At 49.5% G+C, this 19288-nt stretch overlaps 1 protein-coding gene across 2 annotated transcripts in view; it reads left to right on the top strand.

Moving 5' to 3' along the window:
• The window catches only part of LOC111145691 (argininosuccinate lyase), a 28616-nt gene extending 25012 nt beyond the window's left edge, over nucleotides 1-3604 (top strand). For both annotated transcript variants that reach the window (XM_022500798.1, XM_022500799.1), the window contains exons 7-17: nucleotides 94-171; nucleotides 266-343; nucleotides 806-858; nucleotides 1214-1276; nucleotides 1484-1598; nucleotides 1804-1888; nucleotides 2000-2059; nucleotides 2323-2406; nucleotides 2973-3053; nucleotides 3192-3298; nucleotides 3407-3604. In XM_022500798.1, coding sequence (XP_022356506.1) covers nucleotides 94-171; nucleotides 266-343; nucleotides 806-858; nucleotides 1214-1276; nucleotides 1484-1598; nucleotides 1804-1888; nucleotides 2000-2059; nucleotides 2323-2406; nucleotides 2973-3053; nucleotides 3192-3298; nucleotides 3407-3551 — 949 coding nt within the window. In that variant the 3' untranslated portion in view covers nucleotides 3552-3604. The remainder of the gene's footprint in view (nucleotides 1-93; nucleotides 172-265; nucleotides 344-805; nucleotides 859-1213; nucleotides 1277-1483; nucleotides 1599-1803; nucleotides 1889-1999; nucleotides 2060-2322; nucleotides 2407-2972; nucleotides 3054-3191; nucleotides 3299-3406) is intronic.
• Nucleotides 3605-19288: the final 15684 nt, after the last annotated feature.

Below are 19288 nucleotides of genomic sequence, written 5' to 3'. Positions count from 1 at the left end.
TTTTCCCTGTTGGGGCCTGCGGGGTGTGGGCGACACAGGCCGGCCTTGCGGCAGCTGCGAAGCGCCTCAGACCCTGCGGCTCTTCCCCCACAGGGAACGCGACGTCCTCTTCCCGGGCTACACACACCTGCAAAGGGCTCAGCCCATCCGCTGGAGCCACTGGATCCTGAGGTGAGGTGGGGCGTCATGCAGGGGTGCTGTGGAGGGGCTGGGATGGAGGGGAGGGCCCCAGAGGCCATGACCTCTGCCCTCTGGCTTCCTACAGCCATGCCGTGGCGCTGACCAGAGACTCGGAGAGGCTGTTGGAGGTCCAGAAGCGGGTCAATGTCCTGCCCCTGGGGAGGTGAGTCAGCCCCCAGTGTCCCGAGGGCCTCGTGGCGGGGTGGGAGTCGGGGGCTGTCCCACATAGTTAGCCGGTCCTTGGGGATCAACGGAAGAGGAGGCACTAGGAAGGACAGAGGAGGCCAGCCGGCCAGGTGACGGTCCTCTCTGTCAGGGGTTCTTCCGCGCAGACCCGCGGCGGTCTCGGAGATGGGGCTGACCGGGGTAGCAAGGATGCCAGAGCAGGGCCAGAGCTCTGCAGAGAGGTTAGAGAGCCGGCCGGTTGCCCTCAGCCTGCCGTTTCGGCTCCGTGGGGACAAGCCTTCCATCAGCCACGCTGCCTGGGTGGCCGCCCTGACCATCGGGGCTTGGCTCTGGGTGTGTGTGTGCGTGTGTGCGTGTGTGCGTGCGTGTGTGTGTGTGTGTGTGTGTGCGTGTGCGCATGCCAGGAGCCCTGCTCACCTAGGATCCCCTGTTCCTGCAGCGGGGCCATTGCGGGCAACCCTCTGGGTGTGGACCGGGAGCTGCTCCGAGCAGGTGAGGTGCCCTGCCCCTCACCCTGGTGATCCCCCACAGCACCTCCCAGGTGCCACAGACACACACTTGGAGGGGGCAGGGGGCTGGTTGAAACCCTCATTTATTACCTATGGACAGTGAGGCTAGAGCAGCAAGAGAAGGCTTGTAGCAGCGGTGCATGGTGCTGGGGACACTCAAGGCTCCTGCTTCGTGCCTGGGACCTGTACGGGAGACCCTCCCCCATTCCTGCGGCTCCCTACTCTCCTCCCTAAAAGGGCCTTAAGGAGGAGGTGGCTGGGCAACCTGATTAGGAGTAGAGGAAGGCCCTCCTTGCCCTCCAGCCCAGCCCTGTTGCCTCCCCCATGTCCTTCTCCAGAACTGAACTTTGGGGCCATCACTCTCAACAGCATGGATGCCACCAGTGAGCGAGACTTCGTGGGTGAGTCCTCGGAGCCAGTCCGCTTGTCCTCTAGGGCCACTCCCCTGCACTGTGCCCTAATTTAGCTCTATCTGGCTCTAATCTAGCCCTGGCTCCCCTCCCACCTCCTCCCACCCCAAGTCTGGTCCCCCTGGGGCTTCTCCAGAATGAGTGGGGAGCAGGAGAAGCCTGGGGACCAGAAGGCCTGCTCTCCCTTTCCCCCGCAAGCTGAGTTCCTGTTCTGGGCTTCGCTGTGCATGACCCACCTCAGCAGGATGGCCGAGGATCTCATCCTCTACGGCACCAAGGAGTTCAGCTTTGTGCAGCTCTCAGACGCCTACAGGTAAGGCTGGGCCCTGCTCTGCCTGGCTCTGCACCCGCCAGCATGGCCTCCTTCCTCCCCGTACCCTCCCTGCCCCTGACACCCGCCCCCCGGCCCTGGCCCGGGGCAGACCAGAACTGCATGGCCACTAGACCTCACCTGGCCCAGCCAGCAGACCAGCCAAGGGGCAGGGGAGCCCTTTCAGCCCTAGCATCTCTGTCCCCAGCACCGGAAGCAGCCTGATGCCCCAGAAGAAAAACCCAGACAGCCTGGAGCTCATCCGGAGCAAGGCGGGGCGAGTGTTTGGGCGGGTGAGCCGGGCAGGGAGTGGGGGCAAGGCTCTGGGCTGACCCGGAGGGTCCCGAGGGAACTTGCAGGATGGGCTCTGAGGTCCAGCCTCCTCATTCTCACTCTTTTCTCAGTGTTCTGGGCTCCTGATGACCCTCAAGGGACTCCCAAGCACCTACAACAAGGACTTACAGGTGCGACGCTGGGGCTGTGGGTGAGGGCCCCACCTGCACGTACACCTTATCCCATTTCTCGGGGCCCTGGACATCCAGGCAGGGGCCCCACAGAACTGCCGCCTCCCATCCCATGCACCCAGCCCTTGATTGTCCTTGAGAACTCTCTCCTCTCTGTCGATGTGGGTTGTACGAGGTGCTGAGCGTTCCTCGAGGAGGGCAGTGGGATGCCTCAGTGGGGAGCAGGGCTGCTGGGCTCTCACCTCCTGCCACGCGGCCCCCAGGAGGACAAGGAAGCTGTATTTGAAGTGTCAGACACCATGAGTGCCGTCCTGCAGGTGGCCACGGGCGTCATCTCCACACTGCAGGCAAGCCCCCCGTCCTCTCCCCCAGGCCCCTACATGCCAGGAGGTGGTCTTGAGGGGAGGGGAGGGTGGGTGCATCCAGAAGATCTGGGGCAGGGGGAGGAGGGTGGGTGTTTGCTCCTGCCCCTAGGAACAGCAGAGACAAAAGCCACAGTAGAATGGAAGCAGGTTAGACACTACGGGTCCCATCAACTGGCCTGGCCAGATCTCCTTTTTGGTCACTCATGAAGGGAGATTTCAGTACGCACAGCTGAGACCGCACAGTGAACCCCTGTGGACTAGCGCCCAACTTCAACAACGAGCGACTGGTGGCATTTTTCGCTTTGGCTGTCTTTACCCACCACCCACCCCGCCCCCGCGGTTCTGACGCAGCCGAAGCTGGGGACCCTGAGAGAGAGTGCCGGCGGCCCCGATAGCACCCCTAAACGTTATCGGGGATGATGGCAAATGGCGGAGAGGGCGGACCAGTCTGGGTCAGAGTAGATCTGCCTGGGGCTAAGGGTGGGAGGCTGGCGGCTTCACCACCCAGGGTCCCCAGGATTCACCGCTCCCCTCCCGGCGTCCCCCAGATTCGCCGGGACAACATGGCACGGGCTCTTAGTCCCGACATGCTGGCCACTGACCTCGCCTACTACCTGGTCCGCAAAGGGGTGAGTGTGGGGTGGCTGGGATGCAGCGGGAGGAGATGGGGACGTCCCGGGCCGAGGGTGGGGGGCGTGACGGACGGCGCGGGCAGAACAGGGGGCGGAGGAAGGCTGAGTCGGAGCCCCCCGCGCCGGCCGCCCCAGATGCCGTTCCGCCAGGCGCACGAGGCCTCCGGGAAAGCCGTGTTCATGGCCGAGACCAAGGGGGTCGCCCTCAACCAGCTGTCGCTCAAGGATCTGCAGGCCATCAGGTGCGGCCCCTGCCTCCCCGCTGCGGCCCCCCGGGAGGTGCGCCCGGGCCAGTGGGGCCCTCGGGGACCCCCGCTGGGCCCTGGCCCACCTGGTCCTCTGTCTCGCAGCCCCCTGTTCTCGGGCGACGTGAGCCGCGTGTGGGACTACGGCCACAGCGTGGAGCAGTACGCGGCACTGGGGGGCACGGCGCGCTCCAGCGTCGACTGGCAGATCGGCCAGGTGCGGGCACTGCTGCGGGCCCAGCAGGCCTAGCCCCCCGCCGCGCCCCCCCAGCAGGCCTAGCCCCCCGCCGCGCCCCCCCAGCTGGCCTAGCCCCCCGCCGCGCCCCCCCAGCAGGCCTAGCCCCCCGCCGCGCCCCCCAAGCAGGCCTAGAGCCCCCCACCGCGCCCCCCAATAAAGTCGGCCGCACGGGAGGCCGCTGCTTGTTCCCTGCCCTGCCTGACTCCCTCAGCCGCAGGCTCTCAGGGGTCTCTTGGGTGGACAGTGGGGCCATCAAGACAGCGGAGAAAATGGACGAGGATGGCAGGAGGCACAGATGGGGAAGGAGCAGAGGGGGCGGCCTTTATTGGAGCCTCCACCCGGCTCAGGCCCCCCCACCCTGCACAGCGGGCGGCCACAGTAACCTCCTGCCTCCAGAGTCCTCCGGAGGCACTGGCCTCCTTGGAGCCTTGATGGTGCCTGACAGGCTTGGGGAACTCAGCCAGTCCCTGTTCATTATCCTTTCCTCCAGTGTCCTCCTGGCTCCCCTGCTCGCCTTCTCCCCTTGCTTCACCCACCCTTCCCTGAACGGTCAGCGGCACCTGTCGTGGGGCCCCATGGGGGGGATGGTACATTTGGAGGTAGAGTCACTCGGCCAGCTAGCGTGCGATGCCAGGCGCTGGGTGAGCTTCATATACGTTGGAGGCGTCTCCTTCACCCTGGAGGGTAATGAATGGTCCCGGCGCAGATCACGAGGTCCACAGACAGGCAGTGCAAGGGGTGGGGGGGCTGCCCCCCCGTTGCGGTCAAGTACTTACCTTTACTCTGCAAGGGCCCGAGGCCAGGTCTGGCACACAGTAAATGTTCAATAGCAGTGAGTCCCAGAAGAGGCCAGCAGAGACCTCTTCTACATGGATGTCACCAAAATCCTCATAAGAAATGTCTGACATTTATGTTTCATGAACAACAGAGCTAAACCCAAGGAAGAATGAATAACCCCTCCCAAGTGTTTCTTGGGAGCAATGGAAACACTTTGTAAACTGAACAGTTAAAACTTCAGCAGTGCGGACACCACACCGCATTCCAAAAGGGGCCAAAGCCGTGGCTCACAGAATGTTGGCTCCCCAAGTGTGGTTCCTCTTTCACTTCCTCCTCCTCATTTGGGATTTTGTTAAAAAATGCGAACTCTGAGGCTTGAGACCTACAAAATCAGATTCTAGGTGGGGGCGCAGCTAGGCCTTCAGGTGATTCTGATGCACATTCAGGTTTGAGAATCACTGATCTCTAGAATCTTGTTACCTAAAGTCACCACAGGTCACCATCTCTCCCAGGTCCCAGCTTGACCTGATCTAGAATCTGCATTTTAACAAACTCCCCAGATACCGGTTGTACACATTAGAGTCAAAGTGCTGATCTAATTAGACCTGAGAAGGTTTAATATCTAGTCTCAGAAATGAAGGAGGGACTAATGTACATCAAACAACAGACAGGATTAAAATAATGACTGGAATGCATACGGAACGCATACGACACAGGGAGCAGTTCCTGCCCTACACCTCCATCAGTAGGACACACCACAACCTGAGTGGGAACTCTGTTCTCAGACAATCCTATCAAAAGTTTCTCCTTAACTGGAATCAGCCCCCCAGGGCTTCCCACCTGTGAGCCCAGCCACATGCCCTCCAACCTGACCAGAGGAATGAGCCTCTCCTGGGTCAGGGAGAGCAAGAGTTTGTATGGCTTTTCTGCAGACTGCCCATACGTGATTGAGTTACTCCCCTTGTCTGCCTCTTTCCATTCTAACAATTTACACCAAAGTAGGACTTCGGACTGGTTTCCCATTGCTGCTGTAACAAATTACCCCTCATAGTGGAATAAAACAGCATAAACATTATCTAATAATTGTTGAGGTTAGAGTCTGAAATGCGTTTATACTGAGACAGAATCAAGTGACAACAAGCATTTGGGAGAATCTATTTCTTTGCCTCTCCCAGTTTCTAGAAGCCATCAGCATTCGTTGGCTTGTGGCCCTTTCCTTCATCTCTGAGGCCAGCGGTACAAATCTTCAAATCCCTTTGCTTCCTTTGTCACATCCTCTGACTGACCTTTCTGCCCCCCTCTTATAAAGACCCATGTGATTACACTGGATCCACCTGGATAAAGCAAGATAATCGCTTCATCTCAAGATCCTTGACTTAATCACATCTGCAAAGTTACTTTTACCATGTTAGGTAACATTCACAAGTTTGGGGGATCATTGTTCAGTTTACTATATCTTGTTGTCTGACTCTCAAAGACTAATATCCATCCACGGGCCACACATTCACTCCATCCCATGACCCCCACCCCCCCGCCAAAGTTTTAGCCCCTTAAACATCAGCACAAGTTCTAAATCTCGTCAGCTCAGAAGTCCCACATCTCCTTATCTAAATCATCTGAATTAGGTATGAGAGACTGGATATGATCCTCCAGGGGCAAAATTCCTTCTTATCCATGAACCTGAGAATCTCATGTGACTGTGGTGTGGATTAGGGTTCACCCAAACAAATGATATAATCCCAGAATGCAGGGTCTGTCTAGGCATAGGATGACACTTAGAGGCATTTCAATTTATGTATTTTTTTAAAAGATTTTTATTTATTTATTTGACAGAGATCACAAGTAGGCAGGGAGGCAGGCAGAGAGAGAGGAGGAAGCAGGCTCCCTGCTGAGCAGAGAGCCTGGTGCGGGGCTTGATCCCAGGACCCTGAGATCATGACCTGAACCGAAGGCAGAGGTTTAACCCACTGAGCCACCCAGGCACCCCTCAATTTATGTATTTTTAAAAATTTTATTTATTTTAGACAGCACAAGTCGGGTGGGGAGGGGCGAGGAGCAAAGGGAGAGGGAGAACAAGACTCTGCACTGACCATAGAGTCCCATACAGGCCTCGATCGCAGGATCTTGAGGTCGTGACCTGAGCCAAAATCAAGAGCAGGACACTTAACAGACTGAGCCACCCAGGTGCCCCAAGGCATTTCAGTTTTAAAAGGAAGAAAACGGAAGAGAAAAAGGGATTCCCTGGTTCCAAGCAATTTTGAAATCCAACCTAGGAAATTCCACTAGGTTTCAAGGCCTGGGAATACAGGTTTCCCTGGTGTCTGAAAGTACAGTGTTCCTTTGAAAGTTTTTACAAGCCAAAATGGTATAAAGTAAAAAAGCAATGATCGTTAATTTAATATGGGAACATTTTGAGCAACCCCAGAACCTCTCCTGGGCTTTCCTTGTACCTTCGGACGCGTCTTGCTTAGATGCACAAAACAACTCAAGCTGAAGCACAGATGTTCGAAGCTCTTGGTGGCGGGACGCCCGGAGGCCGGGTGTGGTTCCCGGGCAAGACGCTAGGTGGCGCCGCCCTCGAGGCCGGGGGTGCGCGCGGCCGCTAGGAAGGCTCACGGCTAAACAACGCCGATTTTGCTTTCTTGACTTTTTAAAAGCAAAAATCTTCGGATTTGTTTTGGTTAGTGAAAACGGGTGTTTATGTAGAGCTCTCATAAAGGGGAGGTGGCATAAGGCAAACTTCTGAAAAATAAAGGATTCCCGCAATCCTCCCTCCGCCCTCCGGACCTGCCCCGCACCCCCCCGCCCCGCAGAGCCATCAGCCCCCCTCCCCCACCACCACCAAGGGCCGCGCATCTTTACAGCTGAGTGACACGTGGGCATATCGGCCTGTTTCCTGCTTGTCCAGTTTTGAGGAAACTCGGAGAGCCTTCTTCGGTGTCCTCCTCTCCCGTCCACTTGTCCTTGCCTGCAGTGTTTCTGCTGACATAATACCCTTAAGAGCTTGGCCGGTCTCCTATGAACGTCACGGGGTTCCCTTGGTGAGTCAAGAGATTCCTCTACAGATCCTTCGAGATAATGCCATTTCTATTCCTGGCTTCTGCTGAGAGAGCTGAGGGGAGCCCTGGTCCTGCACAGAGCGCTCCCGACAACAAAGTCCTCGGAGCTTTTGATCTCTTCCAGGCACTAGCAAAAGGTTGTCCGACCACAACCTAGCCTCTCTCTCCAACCCATGCTTTCTGACAGTGCTTCTCCTAATTTTAACATCTTTTGAAATCTGGATAGCCTGAGAATTTCCCAAATTATCAAGTCCTGGTTTCTTTTTGCTTCACAGTCCTTACCTCAATTTATCTCTATTCCATACTCTCAGCTTTAAGGGATGATGAGAAAGCAAGCTCCTGGCAAAAGGAATGAGCTTGTCTTACTGGCTTTTGTACTAAACTTCCACCATCCCTTGGGGCTTGGGGCAGGCCTCGCTTCACTAGGCCTGCTGTCTTCTGAACAAAATCAAGGTCTATAAACTGGGGGTTGGGGGGCTTGGGGGGATGGATGGTTGTGAGTTTAGCAGCCAATTATGTCCAGAATATTTGATTACTGTCCTACTGAATAATCAAAATTGCACTGACATCTACCGCAAAACTGGTAGACTCAAAGTCAACAAAACTCCAGAGGTATGTTCTTTTTTTTTTTTTTTTTTTTTTTAAGATTTTATTTATTTATTTGAAAGAGAGATAGTGAGAGAAAGAGAGTACAAGCAGGGTGGAGGGATACAGAGAGAGGGAGAAACAGGCTCTGGGAGCCCCTTGTGGGGCTCCATCCCAGGACCCCAGGATCATGACCTGAGCTGAAGGCAGACACTTAATAACTGAGTCACCCAGGTGCCCCTCATTCCTTTAAAAAAAAATAATAGTTTTATTGAGATGTAATTCACATGCCACAAGATACACCCTTTTTAAAAAATTATTCTAGAGAGAAAGAGAGCACATGTGTGGATGCTTGTGGGGAGGGGCAGAGGGAGAAAATTTTCAAGCAGACTTCCTGCTGAGCATGGAGCCCCAGATGGGGCTCCATTTCACAACCCATGAGATCATGACCTGAGCTGAAAACCAAGAATTGGTCGTTTAACTAGGCACCCCAAGACATACCCTTTTATGGGTTCAGTTTAGTGACTTTTAGTGTGTTCACAGAATTGTGTGGTCATCACCACAACAAATTTTAGAACACTTCATCATCCAAAAAGAAGCCCACAAGAAACTTTTGTGTTTCAAAGGAAGTAAAAGACATTCATAGAATGGGAGAAAATATTTGTAAATCATATACCTGATAAAGGTCTAGTATCCAGAATATAAATGAACTTTTACAACTAAACAATGAATTGTATACTATTTTAAATTTTATTTAATTAAATTGAAAAGGGGCAAAATATCTGGATAAATATTTCTCCAAAGAACATATAAAAATGGCCAATAGGCACACTAAACATTATTGTTCAACATTATTGATCATTAGGGAAATGCAAATCAAAATCAAAATGAAATATCACTTCATTCCCACTAGGATGTGAGTTAATTTTTGTATATAGTGTAAGGAAAAGGTTCAACTTCATTCTTCCCATAAGAAAATCTGTTTGTCTCAGTACCATTTGTTGAAAAGATTTATACCCAATTAAGTCATCTTGGCACCCTAGTCAAAAAGTAGTTGACCAATATAGAGGGATGAATTGCATGATATGTGGATTATACCTCAAAAAAACTGATATCCCTCTAAAATAATCCACTATTATCATATTTTACTTTTTAAGTTTTTATTTAAATTCTAGTTAGTTAACATACAGTACAATCTTGGTTTCAGGAGTAGAATTCAGTGATTCATCACTGACACCACCAGTGCTCAAATGACTATTATTTTAAACAAATAAGAGCTTTCTACATGGGTCAAATGTTCTGCTGAATGCTTTAAGTTTACTGAGATTTTGTGGGATTCATCTTCTTCCCTTTCTTGATAACTTTCTCATTCTTCCAGCCTCACCAGTAGGCTCACCAGCATTCTGCTCACCACCAGCCACCACATTACATACAGAAATTCTACACACTTATCACCTTGTTCTCAGTAACCCCAATCTCTTACCAACTCCTGTGGCTGTCTGAATGTGCAAGACTGGGCCTATAATTTTAGTTTGCCAAACATTCAGTTTTTCACTTGTCCTTGTTCAGCTTTCCCTTATCTCCACCATGACAACTAAACTGAAGCTTTCACATCTTCTTCAACCTCCCAACCTGATGTGAACATCTCCGCCAAGACCCTGGAAACCACTAATCTACTTTCTGTCTCTGTGGGCTTGTCTACTTGATATTTCATATACATGGAATCATATAATATGTGGCCTTTCATGCCTGGCTTCTTTCACTCAGCATAATGTTTTCAAGGTTCATCCACATTGTAGCATGTATCAGAATTTCATTCCTTTTTATGGATGAATAATAATTATATGCACATACCATATTTTGTTTAATGATTGTTTAATGATCTCTGTCCATCAAATAAAAAAATAAAAAAAGTAATAGTAACATATTTTTAAAAAGATTTTATTTATTTATTTGACAGAGAGAGAGCACAAGTAGGCAGAGGGGCAGGCAGAGAGAGAGGGGGAAGCAGGCTCTCTGCTGAGCAGAGCCTGATGTGGGGCTCGATCCCAGGATCCTGAGATCATGACCTGAGCCGAAGGCAGAGGCTTAACCCACTGAGCCACCCAGGCTCCCCAATAGTAACATATTTTTAAGAGATCTTATTTATATGAGAGAGAGCAAACATGAGAGCACAAGCAGAGGGAGGGGCAGAGGGAGAGGGAGAAGCAGACTTCACAGTGAGTGTGGAGACCAACAGAGGACTTGATCCCAGGACCCTGAGATCACGACCTGAACCAAAGGCAGGTGCTTAACTGACTCAGCCACCCAGGCACCCAACTCCCCCCCAACTGGAGTGAACTCTTAAAAAAAAATGCCTCTGGGCACTTTTTCAAGGATGGGAGGAGAAAATTTAATTCTGTATTTGCTGTAATGTTCTGCTAATCTTGAAAAAAATGTATGATGTCACAGAGCTTTTAATTTTAAATTTTGACTTTAAATTTTCATTTTCTCAAAGAGGAATTACAGTATAAACACACATATTTTAAAACATTAAGAGGCAAAAGACCACATACATAATTCCCTTTACATAAAACACCTGGAATAGCCAAATTTACGGAGACAAAAAATAGATTAGTAGTTACTTAGGACTAGATTGGTGGGACAGAAGGGTAGAAAGCAAAGAGCATAGAGTTTTCTTTTAAGGTGATGAAAATGTTCCAAACTTAAAAAAAAATTGTTCCAAACTTAATCGCAATAATGGTCACACACACCTGGGAATATACTAAAAACTATTGCATTGTACACTGTAAGTGGATGAATTATGAGGTATTTTAATTATATCTCAATGAAAGTGTTTAAAAAAAAATTAGGGTGCTCTCTTTACTGAATCCACTGTGAGAATGAAGACATTTTCAGTAACCAGACTGTCCACATTTTAGAAAATGTCATCCCTCTGATGGGACAGTTATCGTGAAAAGCCCAGAAGACTCCTGTGGAGGGATGTCATCTGTGTAGAAATCAGCCTCCTTGGAAGGAAAGTGAGAGGCTCTGGATTGACAAACAGAGAGGAACTGGTGACCGTTCATGTGGTCGGTAGTCAAATATAGCACATGAGCAAGAGTGTTCCACTGTGTTTCCATTAGGGTGAGGTCTGTGTGTGCTCATTTCCCCATTTATGCCTTTATTATGGAGAGTAGTTCTCTTGTTAAAATCTGAAAATTCTTGGATGAAAAAAAATCCATTTGCTGGTTCAAATGAGGCCAGGTGTTTCTTGGTCCCTGTCCCAAGCCCAGAAAGTAACTGGCATTGAACTTGTACAAATTCACCTTCTTTGATTCAGCAAGCTACAACAGTTAATCCCAAGGACATGAGAAAATTTTAGATGATGTCTGTCTTTGAAAAAGGAACTCAAGAAGATCTGAGGTTTTCCACCTAGAGTAACAAGATGCCAAATGAGTTCCAAGACCTATTTGAGATATTGTTTAAATGCAATGAAATTTATCTATCGGGGAAAAAAAAAATAGGAAGTCTTGCGCTCCTGGGTGGCTCAATCAGTTGAGATCTGCCTTTGGCTTGGGTCATGATCCCAGAGTTCTGGGATAAAGCCCCGTGTTGGGCTCCCTGCTCAGTGGGGAGTCTGCTTCTCCCTCTCCCTCTGCTCCTTCCCCTGCTCATGCTCTCTTGTTCATCCACTCTCTCAGATAAATAAATAAAATCTTTTAAAAAAATAGGAAGTCTCAAACTTATCTCTGATCAACTGAGTATCCTGTGACTTGCTTGTTAAGCTCAAGGTTGTGACCTGACAACCTTTGCAGGGACACTGGGCGTTGCTGCACCCCACCACAAGGGGAAGCGTGCTCTATTAGCACTTTCTGTCCTAGACATCAGAAAGTCCTGCGGATGTAGGGTAATTGGGAAAAGGAATGAATGTGCCATCGACAATGGTAAATGCAGTTTTGGGTGTATTACCTTGAATAAGTCATTTTACCTCTCTGAGCCTTAATTTCCTCATCTGTGATGGAGACAGAAGAACCATTTTATAGTCTTTCAGAGCTGTAAGGTTCTCTTCGCAAAATGCCTGCTCATAGGGATTGCTACCACTATGGTCATCCAGCAACAGGAATCCAGAGGGCACCCCCACACACCCCAGGTCACCTTTGCCTCAGTGATGCTCTGTATGCTCTAATTTGGGGGGGCAGGGCCCATGGGATGGTTGTGGAACAAGGAGGGGGATCAGCTGCCAGAAAGTCATAGTCCGGCTAACACCAGACGGTGCAGACCCCCGAGTACGAACGTAGTCACAGCGACTGTCCCAGGAAGAAGGAAAAGGAATAGGTTCCTTCTGACTGAAAAAACAAAAGACCTGGCGTCTGAACCGAGCTTGGAAAGATGACCCGGAGAACAGGACAAAGAATGCTACAGCCTCCAAGACAAGCCTGGGAAAGTATTTCTGGGCCCAAGAGGCAGGTGTACAAGCAGAAGTGCACAGAGGGAGGATGGAAGGGAAGCCCGGAAAAGTAGCTTAAGACAGACAGACGTACAGTCCTACGGCAAAGTGACTCCATGCTTCAGATGTACAATAGCCGTGAATGAAACACAAAAGGAGAAAGACCCCGAAAGATCTCGTCAAGATCCGAGTGAGGGAGACCTCTGCGAACCAGACACAAGCAGAAAGTGGGATTGGGGAGCCACAGGGCCTGCCTCTGGCTCATGGGCAGAGGTCCTGGCTGAAGGGTTCCGTGTTCCCTTCCCTGGGGTGGCAGGAAGTAAAAGCGCCCATGGGCACAACCCCACGGAGAGCCCTCAAGATGCCCGGTAAAGGGGAGGATGAACAGACCCTCCAGCCTGCCGCCCCTGCCGAGCACACACCCGGGCAATGTCTCCCACGTGAGCACGGGCTCAGCGGCCTCCTGAGGACTGAATGCCGAGGTGTCGATGGTGAATGTGAACAATGGAAACAGCCTAAATGCTGAGTAGGCTAAGGGCACAATCCGTGGCGGCGTGTTCACACAGGGGAATCCTCTCTAGCGATTCAATGTATGAGCTGGAGCTACCTCTAGCTGGCACTTCAGATCTGGCCAAAGCGTGACTCGTGGCCACGTGGGGCTTCCTGGGGTGGGAGAGCGCATCGTCTCCCAGGGAGGGATGCTGCTGCCGGCGACCGGCTCTTCGTCTACCACAGGTATTCAAATGAGCAAGGTCACTCCACTGTGGCCAGTGTCAGGGATAAGTCAGGGAGATGTGAGAAGGGGACTGGAGAGGGGGCTAATCTGTATCAGTTGTATCAGAGAAGAACATCACGTGCCCCTTATTCCCCTCATTTAAAATCCTCTGCTTTTCTCCTTCCCATATGGTCGATTTTGAGCTCTTTTCTGTAGGTGGGGGTGGAAAGCTAATACTGGGTTTGGAGAATGCTGCAGGGGAGAAAGTTTCAGGAATGGCACGTCTCCTCTTTCCAGCAACTGCAGATGTGGAGACATCATTCCGTGTCGTAAAGTTGGTTCAAAGAATCTTGCCTGAATGAAGTGTGGAACTGAGAATACTCATGAAAGTCCATCCAGAACTGACACTTGTTTTATTTTCTGTTACTAAATGCTGTCCTTGGAAAGGAGACGCTGATTTACACAGCAACATGGGGAATCCCAAAAACACTGTGCTGAGTGGAAGAAGCTAGACCCAAACTCATCCTGTATAATACTGTGAATTATACCCTAGAGAAGCCAGATCTAACCTATAGCAACAAAACGCAGATCGGTCATTGCTTGCGGCCAGGGGTAAGGACAGGGCTGACTGGGAAGGATCAGAGGGTCCTGCCCGGAGTAGTGGGAAAGTTCTACATTTTGACAGTGGTGCTGGGCACTCAGGTGTACATTTGCCAAGTCGTATCAAACTGTGCACTTGGAATGCGCATGCATTTTATTACATGGGGACCATGCCTCCAGAATTTGTTTTAAATAAATAAAAAAAAAAAAGAGTCCTCGGAAGTATTTCTAAAAGGTGGGGAAGAACTTTTTAAGAAGTTGAACTTTTGAGACTATTTTTAGATCTTGTAAAAAGTAATCTTTAATCGCCAAAATAGCTGCCACTTTAATGGGTGCTGCGCTTCGTAACTGCTGCTCTGGTATCGACAGTAAAGCAGCAGGGGCTCCTGGCTGGCCCGGTCAGTAGAGCATGAAGGTCTTGATCTCAGGGTTGTAAGTTCGAGCTCCACCTTGGGTGTGGAGATTACTTAAAAATAAAATCTTTTGGGGCGCCTGGGTGGCTCAGTCGGTTAAGCAGCGAACGCTTCATTTTGGCTCAGGTCAGGATCTCGGGGTCACGAGACTGAGCCCCAGGTGGGCGGGGCTCTGCGCTCAGTAAGAAATCTGCTTGAGATTCTCTCCCGCTCTCTCCCCCGTGGCCCCTCCTCCCTCAAATAAATTAAATAAATAAAATCTTTCAAAAAATAAAAGCTTTTTAAAAATTAAAATAAAATAGCAATTGAAATATCTGTATTTCTAAAAAATGTAAATACTTGCATTCATATATATATTTATCAACCCTGATAAAAACTGACATATATATGTATGAATGTATAAATGTATACATGTATAAAAATGTATAAAAAGCCCATAACCCTGATAAAAACTGACATATATATGTATGAATGTATAAAAAGGCCATAACTCTGTCAATTCCTGTTCAAACATGAGTTTGAAAGTCTTTGATAAGCAGTTCTACAGAGTGACTATGAGTAAAATCTGGAACCTGATTGGTTAAGTCCAAATTTCACCTCTGCCCATTACTAGCTCTGTGGTATTAGAAAAGTTTCTTAATTTTCCTGTGCCTCAGTCACTGTGTTAATAATATGGGGATAATAATAGTATCTATCTCATAGGGTCGTTGTGAGTAGTAAATAAGTTAATATGTGTACAGCATCCAGTATGTGGCACATGGTGTAGCACTCAGGTTAGGCTAGTTATGCTGTGGTAACAAACAGCTCCAAAATCTCAGCTGTTCGAAGTAATAAAGGTTTATTTCTCACTCCTTGCCACACATCCATCACAGGTTAGAACGGGGACATTGAACAGCAACTCAGACTGATGGAAGCTTAATTTTGACTCATGTTTCCATGGTCTGATCAAGTCAGGAAAAAGGGATATGGCAGATCAGACACTGGCTCTTAAAATTTCTGCTATTTACATTCCATTTAGCAAAAACAGTTACATCGTCACACCTAACTTCAGAAGGGCAAGACCGTGTGTCCAGAAAAGGGGAGAACCAGAAATATTTGGTGACCAGCACTAATGACCACCATGGTTAGTTATTGTAATTGCATTTTGAAGTAGGTAGAGAAGGACTTCATGAGGAGGTGATATTTTTGCTGAAGCTGAAACAAAAAAGGAGAAAGTATGGGAGAAAGCTATATAAAGATTGTAAGGCAGGAATGGGCTTGAAGTATTTGAGAAACAGAAAAATGGTTCAACGTTTGGACAATGAATGAATGAGAGATAGCAGGGCTGGGTCACACAATGCCTTGTAGGTTGTGGTAAAGAGTTTGAATTTTATTCCAAAGTGTAATGGGAAGCCACTGTAAGTTTTCAGCCAGGGGACATGGCATAAGCTTTATAAAGACCATTCACTGTGGTTGCTCTTGTTGGATGGGCATGTATGGAATAAGGAAGATCTGTCCAGGTGAAGATGCTGGTGGTCTGGACCAAGGCAGTAGCAATGTAGTTGGAAACAAGTAGGCATGGGTAAGATTAATTTTGGAAGTAGAACTGACCGACTGGATGTGGAAGGTAAGGGAAAAGAAGGAATTAGTAATAACTCCTAGGTTTCTGGCCTCAGAAACTGACTGGTTATGTTACCTGAAACTGGTTTCACCTCTTGGTGGGTGTCGAGTCAAAGACACAACCAAGCCCAAAAGTAGGAAAGGTTTTTACCTGCAACAGTAAGGAGAACAGCCGGGGTATTTCCCAAACAGTGACTCCTTGAACACAACTTGGGAATTTTTAGGCCAAGGGCACATGCATATTTTTGAAGAGGCTTGTGCCACGGGGGATTCAGCACAGAATTGGGACAAAAGTCATCTTAATGTGACAGAGTCCAAGTTGAAGTCACAGGGTCAGCAAGGGTCAGCATTGTCAGTTCTCTGGCTCTAGCTGGCCCACCACCTGAGTGCTCAAAGGGGTTTAGATCCTGCAACGGTAACTCAAGAATACTTAGCAGGTCAGTCCTCACCTTTGAATCAGAGCTGGGAGTTTGACCACCAATCTACTGTGCCTGATATGATCAGGCCGCCCCTGACAGTGGCTATTTGTTCTTACATTTTTTGTTCCCTTAAAATCTTCTCCCGGGGTCTATTCTTCTGCAATCCCAACATACTCCAGGGAGGTCTGCAAGAAATACACTTTGAGCGAGTGGTGCTTGTCAGGCATAGGTTTCAAGATGCCTGGGAGCCTAAGAAGACTTTTCTCATGTCAAGAAAGCTATGCCTTGTCTTTCTTTTTCCAGAGACCTCTAACTTCTTCTGCTCACGCTTATTGAGATGGAGATTTTTGTTCCCAAAGTGGAAACTGAGTGGTAGTGGGGTTTTCTGAATCAAGACTTTTGGTTTTCCCCTGTTGATTTTGATGCTTTTGAATAATTAAAGGTTGATATCGGGTAGTACTTTGATCTATAAATTCGGAGCAATGTGGAGTGGACAAGGCTGTAGATGTAAACTGAGGGGTTGTATTAGTTATCTGCTGATACATAACAAATTACCCCAAAGCTAGTAGCCTAAAGTAACAAACATTTATTATCTCACAGTTTCTGTTGGACAGGAATTTGGGTAATTCTTGTTCTGGGGCTCTCATAAAGTTTCAGTCAAGCTATTAGTTGGGGCTGCAGTCACTTGAAAGCTTGATAGGGCTGGGGGATCCGTTTCCAAGATGGTGGACACAGAAGGCTATTTGGCAAGAGGCACATGCATTACCATAGAGTACTTCAATGTCCTTCAGGACTTAGCAGCTACTTCTCTAGCAAGAGATCCAAGAGAGCAAGAGGCAGAAACCACACTATGACCTACTCTTAGTAACATCACTTCTGCCACCTTTTTTTGATCTCACAGACCAACCCTGATGTGACATGGGAGGAGATTACACAAGGACATGAATCTCAGGGAATTTTATCATCATATAAATAGTATAAAAAGCCATGAGAATAGACGAGATAATTTGGTTGTGGGGGGAGAATACGGATAAAGAACCCTAGGACACTTCAACATTTAAAGACTGGCCAGGAGATAAGGAGCCAGTAGGGGAGGCTAAGAACTGGTAAGTGAGGCAGGAGGTAAAGCAAGAACATGTTGTTTCACAGAACCCTAGGGGGACCGTTGACTTGAACAACAAGCCAAATGTCATGGAGAGTAAGCAGACTGCAAAGCAGTTTGGATCAAACAACACAAAAATAATCAGTGATCATGCCAAGAGCAGTTTCCAAGGAGTGTTACCCTGGTTGGAATAGGTTGAGGGTAAAGAGAATGGAAAAATCTGGCAACTTTGAGCACAGAAAATTCTTCTGATAAATTTTTCTATGGAGAGGACCTCAGGATCAAGGAAGAACACTTTTCATGAAAGGAGATCTAGAACATGTTTAAATGCTGTCCAGAAGCAGGACAAACACTGTTAATGTTAAGATGCCTGGGAGGGGGGCACCTGGGGGGCTCGGTGGGTTAAAGCCTCTGCCTTCAGCTCAGGTCATGATCTCAGAGTCCTGGGATCGAGCCCCGCATCGGGCTCTCTGCTTGGCCGGGAGCCTGCTTCCCCGTCTCTCTCTCTGCCTGCCTCTCTGCCTACTTGTGATCTCTGTCAAATAAAGAAATAAAATCTTTAAAAAAAAAAAAAAGATGCCTGGGAGGGGTCACTGAGAGGAAGTCCTTGAGCAGGCATGAAGAGACGGGATTCTGAGCCCACATGGAGGGGCTGGACTTTGAGGGGAACAGGGACAATTCATCCAGGGTAATAGGGATGCAGGCAGAGAATGCGGGGGTAGCTGCAAGGGGGTGGGTAGATTTGGTAGTGGAAGGAAGGGGAGGGATTCTCTTCTTAGAAAGGTTTTATTATTTTATTTCTTCCTTCCCTTCCCTCCCTCCCTTCATTTATTCCTTCCTTCCTTCCTTCTTTCCTTGACTTAAAACAACAGAAACTTATTATCTCACAGATCTGGAGGCCAGAAGTCTGAAATCAAGGTATTAGCAGAGTTGATTCTTTCTGGAGGAAGGGCATTAACAGTACATTATCTGGGAGGAACATTACACTTTGACTGTTTTGATGAGGAAACAAAAGGCAAACTGAGGACAAAGGAGAAGCTGACACCCCACAACCCTCCCCCCAACCCAGATGGGATATGTGTGACGTTCCTCGCACACTCCTGGCTGCCCTAAAGCTAAGGACAGGAAAAGCAAGGAGTAAACTTGTATAGATCACAATCCTGCAAGGCAGGCGCCTCCCCCTGTTAACAGGTGTGTTAGCCATCTACAAGAACAAGGCAGGTCTATCAACACCCCAGCTTCCAGAGGGAAATGTAGATCCGAGAAAATGTCCTTACGACCTGCGGCCCACTGACAGACACTGGACACGGCAGGATGTAGTGCTCCTCCGGAAGCTCCCAGCTGTCCTACTGTTACTGCCTTGCTGGAGGGAAAACCACCCTAACGGGACAGTGGCAAGGCCTCTGGTGTCCTGTGCGTCTTTAACACGTGAAAATCCTTTTGAAACTTCCCTTTCCTTATCTCCCCCAGCCTCCCCTCAGAAACCCCATGCGGCAGCTCCCATGGGTCCTGTCCCCGTCCGCCCCACTGAACCTCACCTAAATTCCAAAAGCCCCTCAGCTTCCAGTGTTTGTCAACGGGCGTGGGTTATAAGGACATTTACTCGCGTCTAAACTCCCTTCTGGAAGGCCGGCTGTCCGCAGAGACGCTGTTCTCGCGCACTGCTCGAGCTGCTGTAAACTGAGGGAGACTCGCGTGGTGCAGGATTGGAACCTCTGAAAGTGAACTGCTTTTCCTTTAGGGCGGCCAGGGGCACGTGAGGAACGCCACTGTGTCCCACGGCGGGGTGTTGTGGTGTGTCAGCCCCTGCCTGTCCTCAGCGTCACTGTGTCCCGCGGCGGTGTTGTGGGGTGTCAGCCCCTGCTCCTCAGCGAGCCTTCTGTTCCCCCAGCACCTGCTTCTCTCTTTACGGCCCCACCCTGTCAAAAGGGAGCACGGAGCCCTGCTTGGAGGTCTGGGCCCCGGCCGATGAGGGGGCAGAAGGCTGGCTGAGGACAGCGCGCCAGGTGACACCCTGCACCGCTGCCCCCCAGCCCTGGGTGGGCTATGGT

This window comes from Enhydra lutris, unplaced genomic scaffold (genome assembly GCF_002288905.1).
Source record: "Enhydra lutris kenyoni isolate GAN:26980312 unplaced genomic scaffold, ASM228890v2 scaffoldscaffold13, whole genome shotgun sequence".
Lineage (NCBI taxonomy): Eukaryota > Metazoa > Chordata > Mammalia > Carnivora > Mustelidae > Enhydra > Enhydra lutris.
Note: the sequence above shows the minus strand (reverse complement) of the source record. Positions and strands in the feature narration are given on the sequence as shown.